The sequence below is a fragment of the Opisthorchis viverrini genome (genome assembly GCF_000715545.1).
Source record: "Opisthorchis viverrini unplaced genomic scaffold opera_v5_163, whole genome shotgun sequence".
In the NCBI taxonomy this organism is placed as follows: domain Eukaryota; kingdom Metazoa; phylum Platyhelminthes; class Trematoda; order Opisthorchiida; family Opisthorchiidae; genus Opisthorchis; species Opisthorchis viverrini.
The window spans coordinates 1-11,047 of record NW_008751821.1 but is presented as its reverse complement, the minus strand read 5'-3'; the positions used below and the strand labels follow the sequence as shown (position 1 = coordinate 11,047).

The 11,047-nt window shown below is 46.4% G+C and overlaps 2 protein-coding genes across 2 annotated transcripts in view; one reads left to right on the top strand and one right to left on the bottom strand.

Annotated features, from left to right (window-relative positions):
- The window catches only part of T265_07261 (hypothetical protein), a gene marked incomplete at both ends in the record, with an annotated part of 11,877 nt that extends 11,032 nt beyond the window's left edge, over positions 1-845 (bottom strand). Inside the window, 2 exons of the mRNA XM_009172739.1 lie at positions 17-219; positions 752-845. Coding sequence (XP_009171003.1) covers positions 17-219; positions 752-845 — 297 coding nt within the window. The remainder of the gene's footprint in view (positions 1-16; positions 220-751) is intronic.
- A 2,827-nt stretch (positions 846-3,672) lies between these two features.
- On the top strand, positions 3,673-3,906 carry T265_07260 (hypothetical protein; the record flags this gene model as incomplete). Its single annotated transcript, XM_009172738.1, has 1 exon — positions 3,673-3,906. The coding sequence occupies one exon, from the start codon at positions 3,673-3,675 to the stop codon at positions 3,904-3,906; it is 234 nt and encodes a 77-aa protein (XP_009171002.1).
- Positions 3,907-11,047: the final 7,141 nt, after the last annotated feature.

Here is an 11,047-nt window from a genome sequence, read left to right as displayed (position 1 = left end):
TGATCGTATCAATGACGAAGTTAAAGAGGAAAGGTGAAAGAGGACAACCCTGTCGGACACCACTTGATGTGGTGAACTCAGGAGAAAGCTTCCCGTAGACCTTTACACGGCCGCGGGAGTTGGCGTACAGCGCCTTAATGAGGTTCAGGAATTTATGGGGGACACCTCTGCTCCACAGACACCGCCACAGTGCTTGGCGGTCCACAGAGTCACAGGCAGCTTCCAAATCAAGAAAAGGTCAGAGTAAACCCTGACAACTCGGAATTTTACTTTCCGCTGTCAGGGCAGTGCTTTGCTGGCCGTCATATGGTGACGAGGCTCAAGTGGTTATAAAAATCGGTAAGACGAGTCAACCTGATTCCCCTGTGATCACTGTTATCCCTACAGACCCTTCTTTTTGAATAGGCATGTCGATTCACCTTGCTGTTTTAGACAGTCTTCTTGTTCCGGTTGGAGGAGAATAGATCATTCGAGCGCTAACTAAGGACTTTACTCTCATCCTCGAACAATGTGAGAGGTTATTCTGACCAGGAGCTCAGTGACGCTCCAGGGAACCTATGCAGTCAAAAACCTCCGAATCAGCATGGAGTCTCAAGTTCACCGTTCAGGGTTCTATTGCAGTTCCAGTACCCAATGGAATCGTGGTAGGTGGCAACGGGAATTATTGTTTCGAGTGATCGATCCAGCGTTCGAGGTGTCGTTCTTGACTAAAAGTGCTCGTGCTACTTTGATCCTTGGTCGTCTGGCTCACTGGCGCTTCCCGGAACTCCATCGCATGGATCTTCTATTTCATTAGACTTGCGTGTCCAGCAGGCTTCACGGCCGGTGCGTACTACAAGCTTCATTTGTTGTCTGAATTAATTGGGCTGAGTTATGTTTGCGACCGGTAGGAACGTTTCTCCGAGATTCACACATTGCCACTTTTCTGCCGGTATGCATTGCTAAAGCGGACCTGGTAGGGCCGAATTTAAAACTGACAGAGAAGCAAATGGAAGGTATCCCGGAAGATGATTCAGATAATTTCGTATAACTTCGAGATTTCGCAAAATATCAGTTGACAGGCGATTTGCCTGCCCTTAACGCTATTCGTCGAAAACGGAAAGAAACCACTCCGAACGAGCGCATTGTCGAAATGCACAAAAGACTTCCAAGCCGAGCCAGTGTCAGTTAGTGAACCGCGTCATCCATCAATGATGATAGTGAAACCATTTGGTTCGCGAAATGGCACGCCGTTAGAGGATACCGTGTTGCCAAATCAATTCTGTCATTTCGTAAGTTGGTCCGCGGTCAGCACGATATAAAATAGTCGTTCGCCACCTACCGTACGTACCTAGTATGATCTAAGTCAACCTCGCTATGGAGTCTCAGATACGCTAACCTTGATGACTTGTACATTCAGATCTGCGGCGGCCACAACGATAACGGAGCTTTTAACCTACTTTGACAAAAGACCCAAGGCTTCATGGTATTCGTCTTTGGTGCCACGGCTATTCCCTTGGTAGGCAAGACAAACGGACAAACAGCAACTGCCAGCTGAAGAGACTGCTTCATGGAAGCCGTCAGACGAACCACAAGAAAGTGGGTATCCCGTTAAGTGAAGGGGCTTCCGTTCAGTGATTAAGAACGACTCCGACTTCTACATATCCTGACTTTGTGGCCTCCGGATGACCAGGTGGTTCAACATGATGCGACTGGATATGTATGAAGTATTGAGCTCCACTACCACACATGAATTTTTCATTCCCGTGTCTCAGCAGGCCCCAATATTAAGCGCGTCCAATGTGATAGAAAGGGATGGTTATACTCCACTCTTCCTGCATGTGCCCCAGGTTTTTCACTGAGTTAAGGTCACACCAGCAGTTGAGGAAACGGTTGGGTGGTACTTGCATTTTAGAAACTTCAAGTAAACCCTCCGTCTAAGATCTAAAAACAAGTTTCAGTGCACAAACAGCCAGAAAACAAGATGCAGACCAGTGAACCCGCAGAGAGGCCAATGACTAGGAGTATACATAAAACACGGGATGTAAGTCGTCAACCTTCTAGTTCATCTGCTACGTCGGTACCGCTCATAAGGCACCTTTACAAAACCACCCTTCACCCGGGCATGGTGTGAGTGGAACGATCCACACGACCGGAACGGCGTTGTCTTCCTATGTTCTCAGATCCTCATCATGAGAACGCACAGAAGAGTACAAATGAAACCATGGAATTTTTACAAACCCCACTCTAGTCGCGTAGAGAAGGCCACAAGGCGACTAATTTTGGCGCATCAAGTCCCGGTAAATCATTTTCACAACAACCAAGTATGCAAAACGTTTTCGGACGAGCTCGATTACAGGCTGTTGTAACCCAATCAGAGAAGTGGCTTCTTATGAGTTTGATCTGCGCCCATGCTGTTTAGAAAGCGAAGAAATTATCGTGCCACAGCAATCTGCCACATATTTGAATAACATTACTGACGAGTCTTGTCGCGAAGGACGCATTAAACACTGCGTAAAATAAGTCGAAACAAAACAAGCAGCTTGGAGAATAACTTGATGCCAGCGCTACGGCCACAAACAGCGAAAAATACGTCCCAGTCCGCCGGAAGTTGAATGCGAATTTCATAGTAACGTATGAAGTTCCTACTATGAAACACCCGCCCCAAACCCCTCAGAGCCTTCAGGTCAGTTTAATGGGTTCAGTATGTTCAATAGATTTGGAAGGATAGGAAATCTACTAGTTCCTATCACGGACTCGGATTGCGTATCCAAGAAGAATGGGGAAGATTGCGGTTAGACTGCTTGTAATGGAGAGCCTTGCCAGCACCTAGGTTTGTGGGGTCGAAAGAAAACCGGCACACGATAGTAGCACTGGTTACTCACAGATTCATGGATTGATATACAGGATAGAGGGCTTCGCTCGAGTTTCCAGGATCAGTCTTGTTCTAGTCGCCCAGTGCCTGTCGCTCGCCTGAAATACATTGGTGAAAAAAGGGTGTAGTACAGCTCTTTATGTTCTCAGCACCAGGTAGTATGCTTGCAAACCCGAGGGTTCGTATAAATAAGTGTCTAATAGTGCTTTGAACTGGGTTCTCAATGAAGCGTGGACAACCATCGAAGGAAGGTCATTCCACACAGCCACTACCTTAAATGAGAGCGAATTTTGCCCAATGGGTGTGTGCGCTCTGAGCTTGAAAATTTACCACGTCCCCGTCATGTGTTTGCTGGTTCAACGGTGAAAAAACTTCTGGTCAAACTTTGTTCACACGGGGCATAAGCAAGAATTAGATCCCCTCGAAGACGACGATACTCAAAGGGAATGGGGTCAAGCGCCGCGAAACACGTTTCGTGGTCCACGGACTTGAGGCCGGCAACCATTTTCGTGGCGGCTCTCTGGAGACGCTCTGGGAAGGCGACGTCTTTCGTGCGTCCTGAGCATACAACTTATCTGGCGTATTCAAGGAACGGTCTGACGAAAGCCAAATAGAGTGTTTGGAAGTCCATGCGGGCAATAGGGGAGAAGGCGCGTCGAACGCTCTTTTGGCCGATTCATCATGGTCCGTGGGAAGGAAAAGTCAGAAGAGACCCAGATACCCCCAGATACGCGCGACAAGGCGCATGCGATGTTCTACTTTATCTGGCTAACTTGACCAATGGGAAATTTAGGAAATTTCTTAGGAAATTTCCATAAATGACAACCGTTTGTTTCACTCTATCCTCCCAGCAAGCAACTCCAGCTGTGGCCGACCAAGCCACCACGCTTATGCTGCGACCAGGCTTCCTCGGTCCTCCCTCAAACCGAACTTATATTTTTGACTTTTGTTTCACTCTATCCTCCCAACCAGCAACTCCAGCTGTGGCCGACCAAGCCACCACGCTTATGCTGCGACCAGGCTTCCTCGGTCCTCCCTCAAACCGAACTTAAGGTTATTTTTGACATTGTGTAGACACGGGCGCCCTGAGTTGGTTCTCCTGGCTCCCGGCTAACCCAATGAACACCGGCTATAGTGATGCAGTGGCGACATATCCCCTGTATACTTCATCTGATGGCACGTCAACAGCCATTTTCTTCATGCGCACGTCCATGACCCTCACACTCAAAGTTCTCCATCCGCAAGTAGAAACAATTTGTTAACGTTGATTCGACCACCATCAACTGGAGTTCTTGGTCATGATGCGGTGAGCCAAACCCAAGCACTCGGACAAATTGAAAATTCGATACACTTTTACTCGCTTTGTCCGGGAATTCAGTGGGCTTTCTCGTGGTGTACATTAGAAATATTCGATTCGAAAAAATCCTTCAAGCTTTGTGTAGTTTCACTCCACATTTTCCGGTCGGAGTACGATTGTTTTCCCGTAGTGCACACACTACACAGACATCCAACCCACATTTTCCATGACTACGTCTACTGATCCGATTATTTAAACCGACACAATTTAAGCACCAGCTAAACGCTTCGCTTCATGTTGGTCTATCTCTCGGCAATAAGCTACGCTTACTATCCTTCCCCGTTGCTTTTGCTCGCCGCCAACGACATCAAATTAGTTTAGTAAGTCCGATAGACGCACGCTCGAGTAGCAAAACAGAAACCCACAACCTGGCAACGGCGGTGATTGCTTCATCCCGCAGATTGGGGGGGGGTGAACATTTGAAAACAAAAAGCAGAACTCTCACTGGCTGTGTGACATATTGTGTAAGGGTATTATTAAGATACAATGCATAATGGGCGTAAGCACGCCTCATGTCTGACAGCATTTGTATCTGGAGAGAGATAAACATGGTTTGGCTGGGGACTGTTTAGTTTACAGTTGGGCAGAGATTGCATTCAACTCGCTGGGGCTGTGTGCTTGGATGACGCGCAGGTACGTGCTATTGTGTGTGTGGGATTGGGGGCTTTGGTATAGATGAACGATTTCTCTAACACTAGTAATAATGTTGCTATTTTGTGGGAAGTATTCCAAGGGGTGATTGACACTTTACTTTGTGGAGTGACAATGTAGGTTAATGACTGTTGATGCATAAGACTGGTTCCATAAAAGTGATACAACTGAGTGGAAGTCACTTACGTAGCATCTAGTATGTCATTTGTGAACGAATTTGGGGTTGTGAACAAGCAGGTTGGTGCTGTGTATGAATGAAGACGTGAGAGAATGCAACGTCACTGAAGAGGATAAACGTGGATAAGGCAGCCCCTTAGTCGGCAGGATTTCAAGGAGATTTTGAAGCTGGCTAGCTGCCCTTCGTAGAGCTAATAGCTGGTGGCTACAGAAGTTTCGGCAGCTTTATATGGGACAGTCACATGTGTCGTTTGTCTTGCCCAAGGCAGGACAACTCATCTGACCGCGGTGCTCCGACAAAGGTAAAAATAGATCAGGGCAAGCGAAAACAGATCGATGGACGGGGAGAGCGACGGATTGGTTAAACCACTTTCATAGATTTCAGAAGACAGCACATATGGAACACATAGGCAAAAGCGCAAAAGCGCGTAAGCAATCAGGCGTATAGGTGTCTCTGATGTCGTAAGGAAGGAGTTAGGGTGGGGTCGCATCGACCCTTGGAGCTTTTGACTGACGAACTAGCTGGCAAACCACGTGACACGTTGCGCGCCACTGATGGGAAGATTTGAAATTACCAGGAACAGCTTGATTGAGGCATAACGTTTTTGAGTCACCTGCACAAGCAGCGCTGAGGAACTAAATGACAGATTAGAGGGAGTTGATCTGATGTAAATAATTAAAGAGAGAAGTTCCTACGACAGATGTATGTGAAAGTATACAGAAAACGACAAATAGAGTTGGAATCATGCTTCGGACCCAAACCCGAGCATTTTGATCACTACGGAAGGCTTATAAGCGTCGGAAGGCCGGACAGCCAGCGCCTAGTAACCACACAAAGTGAGATTCCGCCAAATGCTAAGAGTAGGTCAAAGAAAGTACGGCAAACGACCGATTTGGACTTGGCAGCATTAATGGGCTCGTTGAGCGGGGGTTTCGTGAGCCAGGCAATGGCGGGATGGAACGTGTTGATAGGAGGATATGTGGTTTTTCGGGAGGATGCGAGAAAGAATCACCCAGTGAACCATTTTCCTCCACAAGCCTGTGAGCTATAAGGCCGGGCGGATTTTGCGGTAATTAAGAATGATAATAATAATGTTTATTCCCAATTAGGGGCTTACATACCATCAGACGTGATTATAATGTTACATTCGGAATAAAATCATGACCGGGAGGATTGACATTCTGCTCCTGGTTTGACGTGAAACGCGTGGCAGTTACGACTAGCTGAACGGGTTTCGTCAGGATAATACGAACGAAGGGCAGTGCTCCCTGATGATCTTTAAACCGTACGTCGTCGGATCCCGGGGATTTATTCCGGGTGTAAGGGGAGACTGAACGTTGAGTTCCGTTATCCGGCGCTTAAGTAATGAGGCATGGCACATACACTGTTTTCGTTAGCGTGGCGGAGCCTTGTTTTTAGTTAGCATGTCGAATAAAACAGAATAGAAGAATGGCATGATGTTTGCCCGTAAGTCTACTATATGTTTGGTAGTGCTCCAACGTAAGCAATTTAGCAGAAATTTTTTGCTGTGTACATCTTTACGCCGTAACGAGCTTCGGTTCGCGTGGTGCCGACCTTGAAACATAAAGGAAACTTTGTCACTAATCCATACCACTTGGTTACGACTGGATCCAATTTGAGGGCAAGTTTGTACACTCGTGAAAGCATGTGCGGGATAGCAGCCTCGATATTGGCAGCTTAGCTCAGGTTTAGGGGAAATAGCATCCGTAAATGTAGGTCAGTTCAGCTTGGTAGCTGATTGGGTTGCTCAATGTGGCACCTTATATCCGCCAACGGCCTAGTGGGTATGCTGTAAAACAATTAGCACTTCACTGTGCAGAGTTTGTATTCGGTATATCAAAATCTAGTATCCATCTCCCTTCAAGCATACAACTTGTGGGTGGAGTTCAATTGTAAGAAGAAGCTTTTGATCAGACTATGAAAGGTACTCTCATTATAGAAAACCGAATTCATATGAGACCTCCTCAACTGTCTCATTCCCGAGAAAATCATTAAAACAAAATATCTAAACAGGCGTCAACTTTGTTATAGCTTTTAAAAATAATTCTTAAATTGGACCAGAAATCTCAGTCTCGAGCTGTAGAGATTTAGGCTGCCCCTGTCATATTGCTAGGCTAAGAACGTCTGCTTGACGAATTCTCTAATGCCGTCGACATAATTAGCCAGCCATATATTAGAGGAAGAGGCCCTAACCCAAACCTTTGAAGGCGTCGTGTTAACAAAGACAAGACGCGTCGCTAGTTTGTGCATCGCGCCAGAACTCATCTATTGATTGTATGTACCTTCCCTGGTAAATCATATACCGGCGTTCTACTGTCTGTGTGCCAGCTTGGGCCCCCCAAAACATTAGGCCTCTCAACAGACAAGCATCAAGATAGCTTTCAGTTTGACCAGACTCAAAATATATATCGACTCATCACCATGTACTAGACTGCATCCTACAGCAAACCAGGTCCCAGTGGACGGAGTCGGGGCAGAATCCGTAGGTACCTCAGAAGTTGCAAAAACAGCGCCTCTTACAAGGATTTTACTAGGCCGTCAAGAGTCAACTTACAAGATAAATGTAAAACATCATCTCAGGCTGGTGGAAACCAGCTCCAAGTGTCCCGCACCATACCTTAAACAAGTTAAACCTGAATCGATACCCTCATGACCTGCGCCCAAGAACGGCTGATCGTCAACTCGTCAGTACATAAAAAGAAATCCTAATTCCAAAATTACTCAACGGAGCGCAAAAGATTATAAATTCGGAGCTTGTAAGTGACGATTTCAAACTACACGGTATCCATGACCGTCATTTCCGGAGAAACGACTCCAAAGAATTTGGTGATCTAACTTCAGAAAAATCCTCGTAGAAAAACGCCGCAGCCCACCGCAGTTTTTCCTCCCGAGTGCGTGCTCAAGGACAGAATCCAACTGAGGTTCCGTTGCGTTGCAAAAGTAAATACTATATTAGCCGCAAGCATTCACCTAGCCATGGATCCGGTTGCTTGATGATTGCAATCCCGTAAAATGTAATTACGATCGTTGCTACCTTGGCACCAGGCCTAGCGCTGAACTGTTAGCACGGAGATGCGTTCATAGTGGGGGAAAACGGTTTCACTTTTGAACAAAGTCCTCAATACGATGGCTTTCATTCGACCTCATAAAATTACAGGCAGCTATGTCTACTCAATGAAGCTAACGGAGGTCTTTATCTGGCTGTGAACTTTTGGCAAATAGAGAGCTCAGCGTCTTCAGAGCGGTGAAAAAGTTAGTTACCTAACATCATCTATTGGTTGGGCTGTTTTAATGAAGGGTATTTTCGGTGGTGCCTCCCACTGTGATGAAGTAAGATTTCTGGCGCTGAACCCATCAGTTCGAGATAATAGTTCGTAGCGAATACCACAAAAACTAGAACGATGGAACTCAGTGCTCTCCAGCCAAGTATTTGTATGATAAAGTTTCCGTGGATTAGGTAGCATGGGTATCCATGTGGCTAAGAGTGAGCGGAATGACTGTGAAGAAACGTCGACTTCACCGAGTATGGTGAAGAACGGCGCACAATATCAGTGAATAATAATAATGTTTAACTTCAACTGGTTATTGACATACTGTCCGGCATGATAATAATAGTACAGCCAGACTAGAGAAACAACAAATGTCAGTTGCATGTGCTTAAACTTATCGGGAGTGGTGCAGTTGCATAAAATGGACAATGGTAACACAAAAGGCGTCCTGCCAATAGCGGCACGATGTGAAAGAAACGGACCTCGGGGAGACTAGAAATAGGGCGGTTTTGGAGCAGTAGTGTCAATTTAGGAATAAGAAAAACTGGATTTCGGGATAATGAAAACGGCACTGCTATATAGTTTAAAACTTGCCAGTTTTGAACTTAAGTCGTAACAGTTACAAAGATGGGATCACCTAGGACTGTTGGGCTGTTAGCTCGATCCACAGGAAGCCAAATCGTGATGAAAAAACTACGCTTTGATTACGAAGTAAAAAGAGAGGTGTCCTACTAAGGGAATTCGGACAAACTTGATAACGGTTAAACTCATTGATCCCGCCTCTTCAGACTGTTAAGTAACTGCCGACACAGAACCCCACAACTTATGTCACGCGGCTCGGACTTTAATGTTCGAGGCTAAAATGACTGTCCCCGGAGCATATTCCGTAACCCTTTTGCCGTGCTTTGGGTAAGGTTATTAAGTAAATGGCTAAGGTTATATTTCTTCGTACCGCCTCGTTCCCAATCCGGGTCATCGGGACGCAGCATTTACCAACACACTTCATTTTTTGCCAGGCAGTCTGTCTCCGGTGCCTTCTCCAGAATCAAAAGGCCTCTGAATCTTTCAGTTTTCACTCACCTGACTAGTAATAAACCCTCTACCACCGTCAACAACGAACTGGGTATCTGTTAATTCTACGGGATGACTTCAACATGGAGACCATCAACATACGTGATTTATTTCAAAGTCAACGCTTTCTCAGACCAATAGATGCTGTCCCCCAAAACACTCACGCAAACCGCGAGCATAACGACGCAGACCAGCACTGGGGTGTCAGACAAATAGTACGATTTGTTGTGGGCGGGTATGCACTGTCAACTACTGTCACGATCAAACGCTACCTCCAAGTAACGCATCATGTCAAAACCTCCGAGTAGTCAAAACAAATTCGCAGCTGGGTTTTCTATGCTTTATTAATAGTATAAGACAAATTCTCAGTTTACAGACCTCGGCCCATATTTCGACCAATCACTCCATCCCCTTGCAGTCTGTAGCCAGCTAGCGACAGCGATACCTAATCGGCTCGGCGTGTGGTCAGTAAGATCGCCTCGGACCCGGCAACCCTGCTTGAAATTTCCGACCTCAGGACGGTTGAGCAATGTTATCGCTATGCTCTACATTTTATGGATATCGTGCTTGTTCAATGCTCCATGCAATGGGGCTGTGTTAGGTGGCCGGTATCCGTTAAATGGAGTTGGTTCGCTTGGTGCGATGTGTTTCGTACCGTACAGTCCAAGCAATATTCGACTTGGTGTTCACTCGTTTGGAGCTCACAGTGTTCTCGAATGTGCACCTGTTCTCCGTCCGGGTGCTGTGCACTTCTGTTAATCCCTCTTCTGTGACATTCTTGGATGTCAGCGGACTGTTCTGCTTCTTCATAGGGTTGGAGAGAATGTTGGAGGCTACGGGAACTGTCTTTTAGGCTGTCCACTAGGCTCGTCTAAATGGACTGAAGTGAGGGGTTAAGGGCGTGACGGCGTTTTCTTCAACCAATGTCCGGTATGGCTGTAATGTAGCAATGGGAAAAATTGTCGAGCTGTCGTGTTTGCGTGGACGATTTGCCACCATTTGCTGCTGGTAGTTTACCGAAGGCGCTGGGATGTTGCTCTGAGAGTCGAAGAGGTTAGCTCCGATCGGAGCCTGCACAGATGAGGGGGCAGGCCCTTAATGAATTCCATGGAGGAGTTCCACTTCGCGGCCGGCTCAAGACATCCAGCAGGCGCATTATTAAAAATGCATGTCTTGTGAATCGAAGGTGGGCTTCAAAACACCCCTAGGTTTGTTTTGGAATACCCATTGAAAATTCCGAACGTAGTCCATGTACCATTGATACATTGTGGCGAATTTATGTCGTCCGTTCACTGCATCCTAGGTGTACCGGTTGCAGCCCCGAGTGCCTTCTTCAAGACATCGTTTGCGTGAGCTCCAAAAGTTGTTTCTACAACATTCTTCTGTCAGCCCTCTGGAGTGCAGTTACAGCGCATGCGGCTCTTATAGGTGTAGTGAATTCAAAATTGGTGTTTCCACCAAAGCAAAAGGCTTCCGGTGATTTATTGGTACCCGTGTACTGTTTTTTGCTCTTTGCACCTCACCGTGTACAGCAAGCTGGGATGAGAGGGCCAGGAACGTCACAAAAGTGGTACATCAACCTTCGCACTGCTAAGATATCGGTATTCGTTTGTAAGCTCCTGATACTCCTGAAGCCCTGATTCTGT